The 18,079-nt window shown below is 53.0% G+C and overlaps 1 protein-coding gene across 2 annotated transcripts in view; it reads right to left on the bottom strand.

Moving 5' to 3' along the window:
* The window catches only part of CABLES1 (Cdk5 and Abl enzyme substrate 1), a 78,798-nt gene extending 66,063 nt beyond the window's left edge, over positions 1-12,735 (bottom strand). The window contains exon 1 of one of the 2 annotated variants that reach the window (XM_079783965.1): positions 11,585-12,733. In XM_079783965.1, coding sequence (XP_079640091.1) covers positions 11,585-12,207 — 623 coding nt within the window. In that variant the 5' untranslated portion in view covers positions 12,208-12,733. Of the gene's footprint in view, positions 1-11,584 lie in introns of both variants that reach the window. The other variant, XM_079783964.1, reaches the window with a different exon arrangement.
* Between the last annotated feature and the right edge of the window lie 5,344 nt (positions 12,736-18,079).

Here is an 18,079-nt window from a genome sequence, read left to right on the forward strand (position 1 = left end):
GCGCTTCCTGATGGGTTAGTGCTTAGCTAAGACGGGAAAGGCCGAACACCCGTGCGTGGAAGACAGGAACAGGAAAAGCACGTGCTGTCACGACGGCGGCGTGCTGCGCCAGGAAGTACGGGGCCTCCAAGCAGACTCGGCCAGGATGCCCTGAGACTAGGGACCACGTCTCAGAACCTCTTCCTAGTCATTGCTGTTCATCGCTTACTGTGCTCACCTTATAAACCAAACTTCATCGGAGGTATTCCCATGTAGGAAAAAACATAGCGAAGACAGAACTCAGTCCTCTTCCCGGCTCCAGGCATCCAGAGGTGCTGGGCATCGCTGTCCCCAAGGATAAAGGGGGGGCATTACAAAAACCACCAATAAAACTAGAAAGAGATGCAATGGCTGCTGGACTGTTAAGACTGCTCCGGCCTTATGCTGAAGTAGAGACCCACGCGGACCTGGGTCCCCGCAGCAGAGCATAACGCACTTGGCAAAGGCTTTTGCCTTCTCTCTTCCAGAACAAATCTTTACTCTCCACATTCAAAGTCTCTCGGGCTTCGGCACCTGGTCATCAGTTGCAGACATGTGCACGCTGAACTGGGGACTGTGTGAAAAATCTCGTGATCTCACTGAAGGGCGTTTTTTTCCTTTAATAAAAATAAATGATATATCTTTAACTGAAGTTAAATGAATAAAATCTGATTTGGGTTATTTATTTGAAACGGATACGCTCAACATTTACCTGAACAGGTATTATTAGAATTTTTAGGCCCAAAAAGTTGGAAATGAGCATAAAACTTGAGATGATCTCGTTAAGTATGAACGGCACCAACAGTGGAAAGAGGAAAACGTCCCCACGCACGTCCTCACTCAGCACGTCATTTATAACCCGCAGCTCCGCCCCCTGCAGCTCTGGGGAGTCAAGGCACAAGTTGGGGAAAATAAAAATAATGAAATGAAAGGAAACAGGGCCACCCTCAGTTCTACAACTTCCCCCGCGGCGGGTTTTTCAACGCACAGCATCGGACTGCGCCCCTCTCCTCCGGCCAGAGATGGCACCGCCGTCCAACCAGGCCACACAATGAAGGCGTCTCCCTGGACCGCGTCTCCCATCCTCCACAGCCAGTCCATCTCCGAGTCCCTCCACGGCCTCCTGGACCTCTTGGTCTGCCCCCGCCCATCACTACCCTCTCCTGAGGGCGGCACCTCCTGCCGGGCCGTGGCAGGGGGCTCTGGCTTAGTTGCGCACCTGTTCTCCCACTGCAGTGGCACACAACTTTCAAAACAAGCCTCATTCTGACTCTGCCTGGCTGACTCCCTTGGGGACCCCCATGCTCAGGATGCTGATCAAAACCCTCAGGTGGCCCCAATCCCCTTTCCCCTCCTCCCTTCCGAGCTGCCGGCACACGGCCCTCCGTCTGCTCCCTCCGGGCTCCCTCTTTCCCACTGTAAGCTGGCCCAAGCCACTCTGCAGTCTGGCCAGGCCTCCCAGCCCTTGTTCATCCCGCAGGCCCAGCTCAAGGGCCGGACCCAGGTGACTGCCCGCTCCCAGGTGGGCACAGGATCCTGACTGCCCCTGCCGCCCGGCCCAGCTGCCTGGCTGTAATTCTTCTTTTCTGGGAGTCGGACACTGGCCCCCACGATGTCGGAACAGCCCAACCACGTGGCTGCTGCACAGAGGGGTGTGACCCTGGAACACAGAGGGCGTGGGCTGACCGATGCCAGGGGGGCTGGCTCCACTGGGGTCCTGGACCGTCCAACTCAGTCTCTCCAGGGCTCAGAGAGGAGGCGGGTCAGGTGCAGAGAGACCCGTGAACAGGGAGGGGAAGCGATGGGAAAGGTGAGGCCTCGTCACCAGACCGACTCTCGGCCACATGGGCCCCCAGGAGCCTCACATCGGGGTATTCTGCTTAGAAAAGGAGGCCAAGCAGGCAGCACAAGGACCACAGGACGAGGGCCGTGGCTTCTGCAAAGGGAGTGAGCCATGGTGCATCTTCCAGAACTGTCCGTGGGGACACCGCCCGCGGTGCGGCCCATGAAGGCCGCGGGATCCCACACAGGCAGCATCCTGGGTGCGGCGTGGGCTGGATGCGCTGCCACTCGTCACCTCTCTGCACTAAGGGTCACCCCTGAATGTGTGACTTCACCGTGTCCTCCCTCCCTGTCCCCAAGGCCTTTGCTTTGGCCATGGAAATTGTGAAGACTCCCCTTTACGAGGGCCAAATGCACTGCCTAATGGAGGGGGTATTGTCTTCCTTTGCTTCTCTGATTTTATTGTACTTGACTGAAAATTAACACAATGCCTCCCATTACCTGCTCCAGCCCAGCACAGCTCCTCCAAGCAAACAGCTCCCTCCCATGACCCCAGCGACCTTGTCAAGTTTCTCAACTGCTTTTTTTTTTTAAAAGAGGGAGAAAGAGAGAAACATCATCGATCGGGTGCCTCTCATATGTGCCCCGACTAGGGATTGAACCTGCAACCCAGGTAAGTGCCCTACACAGGAACCGATTGAACCGGTAACTTTGTGGTGTTTGGGACCACACTCCTACCCAGCCATCTGGCCAGGACTCACCTGCTTCTTGACAGACAGACAGTGTAGGGCACAAGGCAACTGTGAACAGAGTTAGCAGCTACAGGTCCCTGCCCAATCACCAGGGCCCCAACCTCTGCTGGCACTGCATGCAACACCCCAACAGCAGGACTGCTAGTTCCATTTTACAGAAGAGGATGCTGAGGCTCAGGGGACTAAACGAGTTGTCCAAAGGTACCACTCAGGGGCGGAAGCTGACTCCAACGCTGGTCCTTCTACTCTTGAATCTGTTCACTCAACTTGCTGAGGAGGAGGCCAAGCCGCAGGGTGCAGGGAAGGAGGACCTGACACCAAAACTATTATGTGGAGAAAGGTCATTACTGGGGAAATTTTCCACATCTCGGGCCCTAACCCAGGGTTCTGCTGGCTGGCCCAGGGTTATCACGTGGAGATCAGCATCCGGCTTGATGAGAAGGCTGGCTAGCCAAACTATAGGACACTATTTCTTTGTATTTTCACACAGTGACCTCGGCTGACTTAGCCCATAGTCTGCAATGGATGCGGGCCCAGCACTGTGTTCTCCTGAGGTTAATACCCAGTGGAAGATTTGGACCAGAGGGAGGAAACATTTTACAGCACCTAACAGGGTGCTTTGTTTCTCTTAAGTGATACTGCGATGGTAGAGTTTTTTGTTTGTTTCCAAACTCTCAACTTAAAGTGGCAAATGAACTAAAAACAAAAAACTCATAGATACGACAATAGAACGGTGGTGACCAGAAGGTCGGGGGAACGGGAGGGTGAAATAGGAAAAGGGGGTCAAATACACAGTAACGGATGGAAACCAGACTTTTGGGGGGTGAACATGCAACAGAGCATACAGATATCAACCTGGAACACTGTACAGCTGACATTTATATAATGTTATTAACTGATGTTATCTCAATACAATTTTAATTTAAAGAGACAAACAACCTCTCCACGTAGAATTAGAAAATGTAGGTTTTGAAATCCCAGCTGGGCCTCATGTGGAGACTTAACCACAGATGAGTCACTCAGTTCTTCATGGTCTCCACTCTCTAATCTGTAAAACAGCTACCACGTTGCTTTTTTGAAACGACTTGATAAAATAATATATATGCAAGCGCTGTGCAAGTTTTTGTAACGCCCCAAACAAGTATCTAGAACTTATATGATCAGATGTTTGTTTTGTGATGCATGAACTGGAGCCTCAATTACCCACACAATTACCTTGGACATTTGTAATGTCATCTTCCTTCTTCACTGTTCTCTCTCCCAAAGCAAACTTTTACTCAAATCAATAAAATGTAACGCTTCATCAAGACTACCTTTCACCACCCGATCAACCATTTATCCCCTAACATGACAAGCTTGTTGTTACTTGTTACGAAAAACACTACAGACCTGACCTCTCCTCCAGCCCCTCCCTTTTCCCCTCCTCCTGAGAGGATCAAAGCAGACAGTTTGCTTTAGGTACCAGTGGGTCAGGGAATAAAATGCTTTAAAATAAGACTTGATGTGCAAGGCACATAGAAATCATTGGCATTGTTGAGTATTCGATTATTCTCTCCTAGAACCGTCTGTCATCTATTTATCATGACATTTACCTCAGAGCTAAGTACTCCCGGCCTCAGAAGCTGGGACAAGACCGGGCTCTTCATACACACACACACACTATTATAACACTAGAGGCCCGGTGCATGAAATTCGTGTAGAGGGGTGGGGTGGGGGGTCCCCTCAGCCCACCCTGCACCCTCTCCAATCCAGGACCCCTTGGGGGATCCTACAGGGATCAGGCTTTAACTGGCAGTCGGACATACCTCTCACAATCCAGGACCACTGGCTCCTAACTGCCTCACCTGTTGGCCTGGTCAACCCCAACTGCCCCTCCCCGCCCCCCCCCCTGCTGGCCTGGTCGCCCCAACCTCCCCGCCGCCCCCCCCCCCAACCCCCGCTGGCCTGGTCGCCCCACACAGCCTGCTGTTTGGTCGGTTGTTCGCCCCTCACTGCTCCCCCTGCTGTTCAGTCATTTGGTTGTCCCTCACTAACCCCCCCTGCTGGCCTGGTCGCCCCACGCAGCCTGTTCGGTTGTCTGTTCAGTTGTTTCGGTTGCGACGGTCGCTTAGGTTTTTATATATATAGATTCCAAGTCCTAAACTCCTAGCACTTGCATGTTCTGTTTTAGAAGCTTTTGTCTTTCTAACTACATGCAGCAATAAACCCCAGACCACATTAATGATAACCCTGTTAAATATAAACTATGTGCAGCTATCCAAAATGCTAACACAAACAAAGAAGGCGGGGGGGGGGGGGGGGGAGGGACAGGAAACCCTGACTGATTGGTTTTTGAAAGCCTCCAAGAACATACAAACAAAAATAAAAGTACAACATTACACAGTTTTACGGAAGAGTAAGGGCTAATGATTTTGATTCCTGCATGCAGTCTCTTTGAACCCCACAGTGTTTGTGAAAAGTTCGGTTTTAAAATTACATGGTGGATGAAACTTGAGTGGGTCAGATTTTTTTTAGGTGGAACATGGGTAAAGGGGAAAATCACAAAACTCTGTGAAGTAACAGACTCTCATAAAAGCGCCTGGTCTTCACCACTCTTTCTCTGATGCTGACAGCCCCACAAGGGGAGAATGGGAGGAAAGAAAAAGCCCTGACTTGTAACGCTGGCCAATTCTTGTCGTGTAAATATATACTCAAGTCACCAACCAGCTCACAGATTCCTCAATCCATAGGAGCCAGCGAGAGCACACTACCAGGTCTAGACAAAACCTGGCTTAGAAGCCAGAGAAACCAGCTTCAAATTCTAGCTCTCGATTCTATGAGGTCTTGGGCAAGTTTGGCAACAAGCCTCAGTCTCCATAGCTCTAAAATGGGTATAATCCCCAAGGGAGCAGGGGGGCTGCAGTGGTGGCCATGGCTTCCTCCCATGAAATACAAGGAACTTAAAACAGAGCAGATGTGGGTTTCAGATGGAGGAGAAGGTGTTGGTGGGTCCAAACAGAAGCCGGGAGCATTCAGAAGGCCAGGACAGGGAGGGTGGTGTGGAGGGTCCAGCACTCACCTCCGGGGCAGAGAGCACTGGACTAGGACAGGGGTCACACACTTTTCCTGCAAGGAGCCAGAGAACAAACATGTTAAACTTTTCACCCATGTGGTCTCAGCCGCAACTCCTCAGTGCTGTCCTTGGAGCACAGGGGCAGCCAAAGACAATACAGGCATGAACAAGCCGACCGTTCACAGCAGATTTCATTTCCACACAGCCCGTGGCCACACTGGGCCCATGGGGGGCGCAGTCTGCAGAGCCCTGGGCTGTAGGGGAAAGGGTGAAGCTGGGAAGACACGGAGGGTTCAAGCCAAGGAAACTCACAGGAAGGAGGTGTTGTTATTCCCATTTCATAGATGAGAACAGTCACGAAGGAAGTGACAGCCAGAGCCACAACCAGCTCCTGCTGTGCCAGGCCCTGACCCTACTCCACCAGGAAGTACACAGTGGGAAGCCCGGATGCTGAGGCAGCAGCCAGGCCTCAGGGCGTAGGTGTAGGGGAGGGGAGCAGGCAGGTGCTGGGCAGGAGTTCCTAGTCACCGAGGCCTCCGTCCACCCTGGACTGCCCTCTGGGCCCGCACACACAGGGGTCCTTCCTGAAGGACTGAAAGGCAGAAACCATACTCAGGGAACCCAGGGCGAGGAGGGCCCTTTAAGCCAACGGTCAGCCAAAGCCAGTTTGACAAGCATTCCTGAGCCCGACTCACAAACCACAGCCCAGGGAGTGTACTGGGGAAGGAAGGGCACAGACCCCGGTGCCAGATGCCTGGCTGAGCCCAGCTCCCATGTGTGGGCTGAGGGACCCTGGGCAAGTCACTTAGCCTCTGTGCCCGATCTAGGTGGGGTGATGACGGTGTGCCACCTGAGGGCTGTTACATACAGGCATTCACTTAATCCCCATTAGAAACTGTGTTAGATAAAGACACTGTCAAGGCACTGAGCCTCCCCCCCCCGCCGGGGGGAGTGTCCCAGGCCTGGTGGGGGCTCCAGCCAAGCCCTCCCGGGGAAAAAACGGCCTATTTACGTGCATCGCCCAACAGACGGCCACAACGCTTGTCCTAAGACCAGCACGGCGGCTCTGCACGCCTGGTCACTGTGCTCAGTGCGTGAGAGAGGATGACACAGACATTAAGCTCCAGTACCAGAATTTCCTCCACAGCATCCCTGACGGCCCACAGAGCCCCAAGTCACCCTCTGCCCCGTGACCTTGACTCCTGACCCTCTGTGTCATTAGGGGCTGAAACCTATGTGTACAACCTGCAAGAGGCGACGCCTGCAGATCACTCTGGGATGCAGGGGGTGGAGAGGTGGGGGGATGGGGGGTGGCAAGGACTGACCCCTCCCAGGGCAGTGCGTCCAGCCTGGATGGCTCCTAAAGTTGCCGGTCCAGTTGTGACACCTTCGCTGCCAGATGGAGCTCCGCCAAAGGTGGTTTTAAAGGCCTCCCTCACACCGAGAGAAACCCATTCACCACTCATTCGTGCATGTCCTGTGGCCAGAGCCACATGAACAAACTTAACACCATGTCTGCATCTGATTCTAAGGTCAGGTTATCCAAACGCCCCCAAGCTAAACACACAAGCCTCCGCAGCAGGACGCAGGATGACGGCGCCCAAGCCCGAGACCCGGAGAGCCTCAGTGTCCCTCCAGCCCAACCCTCCAATCCCACAGGGAGAGGGAGGACGGGTAGGGCGTGAGGCGACAGCCCAGGCCCGGAATCCAGGCTGCCACGTCCGCCCTGGCACCCTGATCCCATCCCGCCCCCGGCCTCACCCGCCTTCCTCCCCAGTGGGCTCTAAAGCCACCTGCCCTTGGCCCTCTCCCTGCCTGACAACTCTCCTTCCGACGACGGGAAACAGTCCATCAGGCAGAGCTTCCTGGGCAGCGTGGGCACAGCCGAGCCAGGCCGCAGCTCTCCCTGCCCTTCCTGGAGGGCAGAGGTCACACGTGGGCCTGCTGCCCTCCCTGGGCACTGGCCAGCAGTAAGCAGGCTTCTGATTTATTTCCCCTTCCAAGCTCACCCACGGCATTTCGGACTTGGTGACTGCCAGGAGGGCAGCAGGTGAACCCGGGCCACTTGCCTGGGTCCTGAGGGCACGGCCTCCCCGACCCTTGGGGGAGCTCCTGACCAGGGCCCGGCTGGAACGGCAGCTTTGCTTCCACAGTTCATGTTTCTGAAAAAAATGACTCAACAGTAACGTGGGTCGGCTTCCTGCAGAGGAGCTCAAAGTCTTTCACTGACCTCTGCACTCAACCTCTGAACCCCGGAGGGTCAGTGGCTTACAGTTGAGCAGAGTGGTAACTTTGCCTGAAGTCACAAAGCCAGGTGGGAGTCAGGGAAACATGTCCAATCCCCTCTCCTCCTCTGGGGTCCCTCCCCTCGTCAGCTCACAGTGAGGCGACAGTCACAGCAGAGCCCAGGTTTCGCCCGCCCGAGCAGGGCAGTGCAGAGGGAGGGAGTCCAGAGCTCGAGTCTGCAAAGCAAAGCGGTGAGTGTGCAGGAGCCTGGCTGGGTCCCAGTGCTGAGTAACCATACAGCATCCTGAGCCCAGCTCCCTCGGCCCCACGAAAGGAGCACAGCACAGGGAGCCTGTTCTCAACGTGCAGCTCAGCTGCATCCCAGGCAACTGTTTAGAAACAGGAACGGAGGTCCTGTCAGACCTGCAGGCCCGAACCTGCCTTCAGGGAGGTCCCCTGTGACTCTAAACACGTTCACGCCCCAGAAGCTCCGGTGTGTGGAGCAGTCATTGCCTCCCAGGGCCAGCTCTCAGCAGGGATGTTAAGAGCAATTAGCACTTAAAAGAGCCCCCAGACACAGGCCAAGGCTCTTATGAGGAAACACCCAGAAAAACTGATTAACTTGCTCCGGGTCACACAGTGGCATCAGGATTCAACCCCAGACCCGGGGCTCTTCTGTACCCCAGGGCCCTGTCCTGCTGAAGTCCTAACTCCCCACAAGGCACCGCGCTCACTCAGATGTTCTAAGAAGCAACATCCTCACGTTATTTTAAAAGAATACGCTGGTCACCGTGCACCTCTCCTGTCAAGGGCTCAGACTGTGGGCTTCTGGGTGGCTGTCTGCTGCCAGCTGCTGCCTTAGAAAGGAAACCTTAAAACACACCTCATAAACTTGCCCTCCCTTTCACCCATTAACACCTTCCCCATGGGCAACCCAAGTGGAGAAACAAGACAGGGTATCAAGGAAGAGGCATCTTTTGACTTCCACCTCCGCCACCTGGACTAAGAGCCAACCCCTGTGCAGGCTCCCCAGGCTGGAGTCGGCCACGGGGCCGTGGTTCTGGGTCCCCTAGAAATTACCAGGCAGAATGGCAAGTAGCAGAGCAGCTAGGGGGCCCAAACAGAGGCCACATGGGGCCTGTGGAAGAATCGACACACGATGACTGAGGATTAAACGCGACCAATGTCAACCCTCCAGCCCGGGGCAAAGCGACTGTGTCATCGTCCCACTGACACACCCGTGCCAGGCCTGGCACAGGACATTTCCTGTGTCGTCTTTCAAAGTTTGGAAGTCCAAGCAACAACGGGATCGGTTTTACACGTGTGCAGGTGGAAGTGACAGAAAAGCAAGGCTTTCAAGATTTCAGAGGGGATAATTCTGGAAGCTTATACACCCACAACAAACCCGGTACATGAAACCTCAGGCTCATGAAGAGACAGATTCAGATACACTGTGGCAATGAGCTCCCCATTTCCTTTTGTAAGGAACCAGCTGGGGATCTTGTTAAAATGCAGAGTTGGTCTCAAGTAACCTCCGTGGGATCGGAGAGTTCGCATTTCTAAGAGCTCCTGTGAAGGTCAAAGAGCCCACACTTTTGAGCAGCAAGGTTTACACAGCGAGGAACAAACGCAAGGAGAGCATAACGGGATTTTAAAACCCACGGAGGTGCCAGGGACCCTCCATGAAGGCATACGTGGAACCAGCCCGTCTCACAGGGTTTCTTAAAGGGAGGCACGCGGGAGAGCAAAGGGCATTCTCTCTTCGAGCGCATGTGCAATCTCCATCACTGTCTGGGCAGTTCAAGAGCGCGTTAGGGATCGTAAAGCACATGCCTCTGGCAGGACCCTTGGAAGCAGCACAGCACGGGGAACCCGGCGTCCCAGGGTGTCTCCACTCCAGCATCTGTGCTCAGGCGAGCGCTCACGGCCGTTCTTAAGTCAAGTTTTGCCCATTAACAACCTCTCTGTACTTTACATTTGATGCTGTTTCTTTGGACAACTGTAATTTTTTGAATGCTCACCAAGGTGTCAGTTATAGAGAATCCCTAAGTAGAAAGATGGATGTGATTGTCGGGTAAGGAGGGACCTTATATTGACTAACCCATCTTAGTGTGTGTGTGGGGGGGGAGGGGCGGAGGGTCACACAGACAAGGGCTTCGCAGTGATAGGGTCAGAGATTAAATTCCAGCTCTTCTTTGGATCAGAAGTGCCAACACACAAGAGCCTCCACAGGCCCTCACAGGACATTCCCGAAGTGGGAGGTAATCTGATCTCCGGCTGCTCTTCGCACAAGAACACATCCGTCTACCAGGAGACACAGGCCTGCCGTGCACACTGGCTTGGAATACCACGGATGTTTATTACAATTCCTGTCTTGACCTTCTGGATAGCTGGGTTTATGCTCAAACTATAGACAAGACGAGCCAGTGAGTGATGTCAGGCGGTAACATCCAGCTGCCCAGAGAGAAACTGCTGAGTGCGCACACTGCCCAGCACGGGAGGGATTTCCCTCCCCGCAGCACCCGCTGATGGGAGAGGTGAGCGCTGACACGAAATGCCAGGGCCAGACCGTGCCCTGTGCCCAGACCGGTAATCCACCCGCACAGCCCAGGCTGCTTCCCCGCTCCTGGCCCGCCTGCAGCCCTGGGCGCTCACTGCTGTGCTCCCCTAGCGGCAGGACCTCGCCCACTGGGAAGAAGGAGACTCAGCAAACTTCTGGAGGAGGGCAGCTTGCTCTTCCCCATCGGTCCCCTGGGGGAGGCAGTGCAGTTCTCCGCAGGCACCTTCTCCCTGGGCCAGAGCACGCCTGAGCTTCCAGCCCAGCATTACAGAACGGTCTCCCTCACCTCAGGCCGCCACGTAGGCGCTGGGTCCCATCCCGGAGAGCAACCCCAGGCCGCTGGAGGTCACACTAACCGCGCCAAGGTGGAGTCCGCTGTAACTAGCCGCCTGGGAGGCTGGACATCCCGGGAACAGGCCAGCATTCCCAGCCCCTTGGGCCTCTGCCAACCTCGTCCACTGCCTGACAGTCTAACTCCCCGCTGTCCCCTGAACACGTGGTGACAAGCTCCAGCTATTTCCCCGAACAATAAGCCAATGTCCAACAGTTCATGTTTTTGCTAAGATGCTCAATACCTGCAGATAACAAGTTAGCAAGCAAAACATGCTTTTAACGAACTCTAGCAAATTCATCTTGGCATGGAAAAAAGAAACCCAAGCCCTATTTCACCCCTGGCCTGGATCAAGGGAATGTAAGAAGGACTTGACATTTTTTGAGAAAAGTAAAAGGAAAACGCCACGTCTTCCTGAGGCACGGGAACACTGGAGCGCAGGCAGGAATCTCTCAGGAGGGATTCACCGCGTGTCTGGGGCAGGCTGGGGCTCACACGCGCCCCTGAGCTGCCAGCGGCCCATTGCTCCACTGTGTGCCCCGCAAGTCTCCCCGGCAGGAGGGAGCGCATCTCCGGTCCGGAGGGTGGAGGTCTGCTCCTGGCGAGGGGAGGGTTTGGCGCCGCTTTTTAATGGGCTCCCGCAAGTCCTAACTCTGCACCCACTGCGGGCCAGGGTGCTTCTGCTCTGCGGGCTGCCCACACTCAGGCCTGGGGACTCCCCCACCCCCGCGTGCCCCGTGGTTTGGAATGAGGGCTCGAAGCCCGGGGACCCGCCGGGCTCGGGAAGCCGGGAAGGACCGTGCTCCGCAGCGCAGAGCCGGCGGGAGGGGCACGGGGAGCGTGCGCGCGCCCCGGACACTCACCGGGACCTCTGCAGCTGCTCCAGGGCGCCGGCGCCGCAGACTGGGCCCTCCAGGGCGCAGAGGGTCTGCGAGGTCTGCCTGGCGAAGGCGACGGGCAGGATCCCCGGAGTGAACGAGCCGAGGCGGCCCCGGCTGCCGCTGCCGCCCCCTGGGGTCGCGGGGCCCAGGAAGGCAGCCACGGGCCCCTGCGCGCCGGCGAAGGCGTCGTCCTCCTCCAGTTCCTCCGGCCCGTCGGGCGGCGGCGCGCAGGCGGCGAGTCCCGGCAGCGCGGCGTGGCCGCCGGGGGCCGGGGGCGGCGGCGGGGAGGGCTGGGCGAGGCAGGGCCCCGATCCGGCCTCCGGCAGCGCCGTGCCCGCCGCGGCGAGCGGGCTGAGCCGGCTCCTCGCGCCGCGGTCCTCGCCGCCGCCCTCCCCGTCCTGCAGCGGCGGCCGCCCGTCCAGCGAGATGCTGGTGAGGAAGGAGAGGGCAGCCCGGCGGCGCCGCGGGTCCACGCGCGGCTTTCTGGGCTCCGGCAGCTGGGCCGGCGCGGCGGCTGGGGGCGGGGGCTGCGGCGGCTGCGCTCCGCTGGTGCCCGAGGCGTCGGTGCTGCAGGCGGCGGGGCCGGGGGTGGCGGCCGCCGCCATGGTGTCCAAATGCGGCGATATTTCCGCGGCGCCCGGCGAGCGAGCGGCGCCCAGTGCTAAGCGGCGGGCGCGAGCGCCGGCGGCCCGGGCAGGGCAGGGCGCGGGGCGCGGGCGGCGTGCGCGGCGGACCGGCCCCCCCGCGGGCGGGCCATGCTTGCTCCTCGGCGCCCGAGCGGGGACGCCGCCGCCCCGACCCACGCGCGGCTCCTCGGTTCCCTGGCTGCTGGCTGCCGGCCCGCGGGCCCCAGTCGGCCGGTCGGTCCCGCCGCTCCCCGGCCGCGGGCCCGGTGTCCGTATTTATAGGGGCGCGCGCCCCACGCTCGCGCTCCGAGCGCTCTTGGCAATAACAGTGTCACGTGTGGGCACGGAACCTGGAGGAAAACAAAGCCGCGGGCGGCGGCCGCGGAGCCGGGCGGCGGGCGGCCAGGCCGCGGGAGGAGGAGGAGGAGGAAGAGAAAGTGGAGCGGCTGGCGGGCGGGGGATCCGCCGGGCGGTCCGGGACGTTCGCGCTTCCCGGGGAGAGTTGGTGGTTCCCGGGACTCGCGGGAACCAGGGAAGGAGGCGAGGACACTTCCTGGGCGCGCGCATTCCGGGGAGTGGGGGTGCGAGCGAACCCCTCAGTCGCGGCGTGAGCAGGTGGTCCCGGGAGTTGGGGGTCTAGATTTGGCCCTTGAACTTTGTAACTGGACCCTGCGCTGCCCTTGGGCCCGGAGAAATCAGTCGTTATTAGTAGTTACGGGGGTGGGTCCACAGCCCTTACACCTTGAAACGGGCTGAAAACCATTGAGGTTGCGCCTCATTCACTCGGAGGACGCGGCCCCGGAGACAAGCACACGCCCAAGGCGCTGGAGTCCAGGCGCGCGGACGTCTCTCCTGCGGCCGGACGAGGGCACGTCCCCACTTGATGGGCTGTCACTTTTCATCTCGTAGCAGAGGCCAACATGAATTTTTACTTTGGTCCTGAATGTGCTTCGTTTTCTATGAAGTCAGAGGTGGACTAGGATGGCCTCGCACACCTTCCCCTTTTGAGGATTATGATCTCTTTTCGTCTTAAATAAACTGGGACCAGTATGTATTTTCTGTCCTCCAGAAACACCCGTTTTGCACCTACCCTGCCTTCTGTAAGGATGGGTTCCTGGCCAGAGTGGCAGCTCTGGGTCTGGGAAGAATCCTTGAATGCAGTACCCCAGCCCCACCCCAACAAGTAAGCGCCTGCCCTGCGGGGGGTGGGGGTGAGGACGCGGGGGTTGGGGGCAGAGCTGTGTGGAGGGAGCAGGTCTCCCTAAGTGGTTCGGGTGTCACACTCAGTTAAGCTCTGCGACATCCAAGAAACCTCGCTACACGTTTCTGAGGGAGAAGCAGTGTGTTTGAGTTCAACGGATTAATTTAACTAAAGGTTTAAATTTAGCCCCGGGGCTAATGGGTAACTGCATGGAAATTCCACTCCATGTCAAGTTCAGGGGAGTAAGCTGAGTAAAGGAGAGTAAATACACCCTGTCCAGAGATGTGCCGCCAACCTGGAGGAGAGATATGGGGGAGTTTCAGGTGACATTTGCTCAGGACAAACGTGGCACATGGCCATTTACATGAACAATTGCTCATATTTTATTTTATGCCATTTTTAGGCCTTTTGTAAGAGGGAAGCCTGGTGTCTATTTATAGTAGCCTTACAGCAGCTAAGCCAAAGCTTAAGGACCAGCTGTGTGAAATTTCATTAGGATTTTAATTACTTTGTTTAACTAACTACCTAGAAACTTCCAAGCTGCTTTATTACAATTAACTTACTTTCCATGACCACTGGCCTAGTGTGCTGGCAGGCAATGTTCATGAATGGCACCAACTGGGCACATGTAAAAGCAAACCTATTTTTTAAATTACAACAGTGATATATGTTCATTGCAGAACATTTCGAGAATAAGATAAGCAAAGTAGAAAAAAAGCATCATTAACAATCTCATTTCCTATGAAAATAACTGTTAAACTTTTGATTTTTGTCTTGTGAGGGTTTTTTAAAATTTATCTTTATTGGGGGAGGTAAGGACAGAGGGAGGGGTGGGAACCGGGTGGAGGGGAACTATGGGGGGAAAAAAAGGAGAAACAACTGTAATCTGAACAATAAAGGTTTATAAAAAAATAAAATAAAATTTATCTTTGTTGTTGAAAGTATTACAGATGTCTCCCTTTTTCCCCATTAGCCGCTTCTAGCCCACCTCCACCCCTACCCCTTGTCCTGTGTTGTTTTATAAACAGAAGCAAAAGCAGGCTGTTTGTGTCTTGTGACTTTTAGCTTGCTGTGTTGTGGTCATCTTTCCATGTAGAATATTCTTCTACGGCATAATTCAAATGACTGCGTGATGTTCAATTGGACAGAGAGAGTAAATCATTAAACCTGTGCCAAACATTAAACATTTAGGTTGTTTCCACTTTTGCTGATACAGAGTGCTGATGACATCCTTTGTTTTTCTAAATCTTGCTGCCGCTCAGTATTGGTTTCTTAGGTTACATAGGTTCTGGGGCAAGCGGCACGTCGTGTTGAAGGCCTTCCACCTAGAAAAGTTCCAATCTGATTTCCCTCCCTCTTGCCAGCATTGGGCATTACATTTTTTTTTTTTTTTTCAGAAATATCCATTTCTTTGCTCATTCGATACAACTCTGCCTATTTTAAATGCCAAATGTGCAAACTAATTTAAAATATTTATTGAACCATCAAACAAGAATCAATATCTACTTTACCTCCACACTGCTCATGTGAGCCTCTTATAGGGATATGGCAGGTATGATTTACTGTTCACCTACTACATGCCAGCCACAGAATATTTCTAATCCCATGACCACCCTGTAGATGGGGTGCATTACATCAATATTTTACAGATGAGGCTCAGAAAAATTAACTAATTTCCCCCAAGATAACCTAGTCCTTAAAGTGGTTGGGCCAGCAAGACCCAAACATGTTCTAGCGCTCTCTGCTGGTGAGGATGTTTTATGGGAGGGGGCCAACACCACATTTAATCTTGTATTTGTTGTAGTGGCCCAGTGCATGGATTCATGCACATTGAAAGGAAATTAGAAGAAATATTTTAATGTCGCTGTTCGCCCTTTCTCTATAATAGAAGTGTCAACCAAATTCACAATCAACCATGACAGATGGAAACACACGCATGCGATTGGCGCCAGTGAGAGCTTTATATGTATTGTGCATGCGCAAGTCAACTTCGCCTTTTATGTATATAGAATAAACCTGCTTAATCAGACCTGCTTTCTGATTTAGCTAAACTTTTTCCAGCCCAGTGAAGCACCCCAACTTCTCTTTCAGGTAATTGTCAGCAACACAGCAGTAAATATCAACACGAAGCAGATTATTATTGTAGATCATGCAGGGAGAACAAAGGGTAAAATATTTAACTGCAGAAGGTTTGACTATATTCTGTGCAGTGAGAAAACCTGAAGTCATTTTCAAGGTCCACCATTTCTTCTTTTCAGTCAGGTCAAGTTTCCTGGCTAATGAAAAGAAAATAGGATTCCACTGAGTCTCCTATCTACCTACTCCAGGACTTCTATGAGGATCAAATGAGATGAGGCACCGGAAAACGCTTCACAGACATTTGGTTAAAGAGTGAAATGTTTGCACCTGGTGATAAAGCAAGTCGTGTTCCTGGGCTGAAGAAACTGCAAGGAGGCTAATTGTCGCTACGGAGAGGAAACCGAGCATTGCTACGTGAGGTCATTACCTGGACTGACACTTAGCACATTAGCCTAGCCTTTTATATATATAGATTTCAGCATCAACTATAATGGAAATAATAGAAGCATTAGAGCAAGAGGATTTGGGTGTCAAAAAAATCTCTTAACCTCTCCACACCAGTTTCCTCTTTGGGTTATTCTGAGGTACAAATGAGACTGAATGAAAAGCATTTCAAATCCTTAAAGTACTTTTTAAAAAATGTCTGTTGTTATTTAAACCATCCTAATCTATTTACTTTATGAATTATTCCAAATTTACTTATTTTTCACCTAGTTATTGATCAAGTCAGGGCAACTTCCATGGCACAGCACCACCTTGCCACAAAAGGGATAAAAAGAGTGGCCTTTAGCCCTGGTGCCCTGGACAGTGAAAATAGTGGAAAACAGAAGTTCGGGTCACATTTAAATAAAAATGCAAGGCAGACTCGGATTAAGTGAGCAATCTAACTGGGACTATAAATGGTATCGAAATGTGAAAAAAGGAGCTCTTTTTTGGAGTAAGGCCTGAGGGGAAGAGCTGCCCTGGGCAATAAAAAAGGGAAGGAGGGCCCACTTCTGGGAGAGGAAATTCTACACATTCCTCCTGGATTGCAGGCCTAGGAGACTAGACCTTAAAATGTAATTCCTTTGGATCAGCCAAGGTTTCTATTTCCAATTACTTTCATATTGACCCTTCCAAGCACCCATTCTGAAGACTTTTTTTGCATGCGTGAGCTGTTTTGTTGGACATATACAAGGGTTAATTTCAAAAAGAAAGAAAGAAAAAGAACCTGCAAGTAATGGCTGACTCTTAAACAAACAACCCTAGCAGACTGTGAAGACTGACATTAGTTGAGGTGTGACATTGGCTGTCACTCCTAACAGAAGCCATCTGACAGTGGGAAACGAGGCTGTCGTGTGAGCTCTGGGGGCCCTATGTTGGCCCCGCTGCATGCATGGGCTTCAGATGAAGGTGCCATTAGACTCTGTACAAACAGGCTGGCCTAGAGGGCTCGGTCTTCAGTATAAAAAGCATTGTTTTATAGGGTTTGTGTTTGTTCAGGCCATTCTCACATCAGAATGGGGTGGATATGGCCACATTTTGGGGCACATCACCATTTTGCCCACCACTGGGAAGTTCAGCTGGACTAACTGGTGGTCCATGGCAGAGACAGCTCACAGGAAGGGAAATGCATGTGCCTGGCAGTTGCTTGAAGGGAGGAGAAATAAGAGTGAGGGACACTCTTTTTTTTTTTTTTTTTTTAATATATTTTATTGATTTTTTACAGAGAGGAAGAGAGAGGGATAGAGAGTCAGAAACATCGATGAGAGAGAAACATCGATCAGCTGCCTCCTGCACACCCCCCACTGGGGATGTGCCCGCAACCAAGGTACATGCCCTTGACCGGAATCGAACCTGGGACCCTTGAGTCCGCAGGCCGACGCTCTATCCACTGAGCCAAACCGGTTTCGGCGTGAGGGACACTCTTAAGCTGCTGGTGGAGTGGAAGCTGAAACAACCTTTCTGGAAAGTCATTTGGCAAAATACCAAGAGCCCTAAAAAGTTCATGACTGAGAGTATGAGCTTCAGAGTCAGGCTGGCCAGGTTACATTTTGGCCCACTATCATGGCTTTGAGTGTGTTGGTGAGTATGTTACTTATTTGTGCTTCAGTTTTGTCATCTGTGAAATGGGAGTGAAAATACCTACCTTATAGCATTGTTAGGAGGATTCAGTGCAGTAAGTGCTTGAAAGCACTCAAGAATGTAGTTGCTGTAATGATCCTAAAGGGCTATTGAGAAACATGGCCAAAGACTGATGCACAAAAATATTCATTGTTTAAAATAAAATTTGAAAAAAAGAAATCCTAAATGTGGAGCAATGGAAAACTAAGTAAATTATGGCTTAGTCAGTTGGATAATGTGCTTCTATTTTTAAAAAATTATCTTTACCAACCTTTCTTAAGGACATGAAAAATGGTTTTTGGAACAATGCTAAACAAATAAAACAGAACAGAAACTAGATCAGAAGGATTATGGTGATTTCTACTTGCTTCTTTTTGCTTATCTAAGTAGAGATAAGTGCGTGGTCATTTTGGAAATTGCTTAAATTTAAGCATTTTAGAAATTGCTTAAATTCAACAATTTAAAGAA

This window comes from Cnephaeus nilssonii (genome assembly GCF_951640355.1).
Source record: "Cnephaeus nilssonii genome assembly, chromosome: 11".
In the NCBI taxonomy this organism is placed as follows: domain Eukaryota; kingdom Metazoa; phylum Chordata; class Mammalia; order Chiroptera; family Vespertilionidae; genus Cnephaeus; species Cnephaeus nilssonii.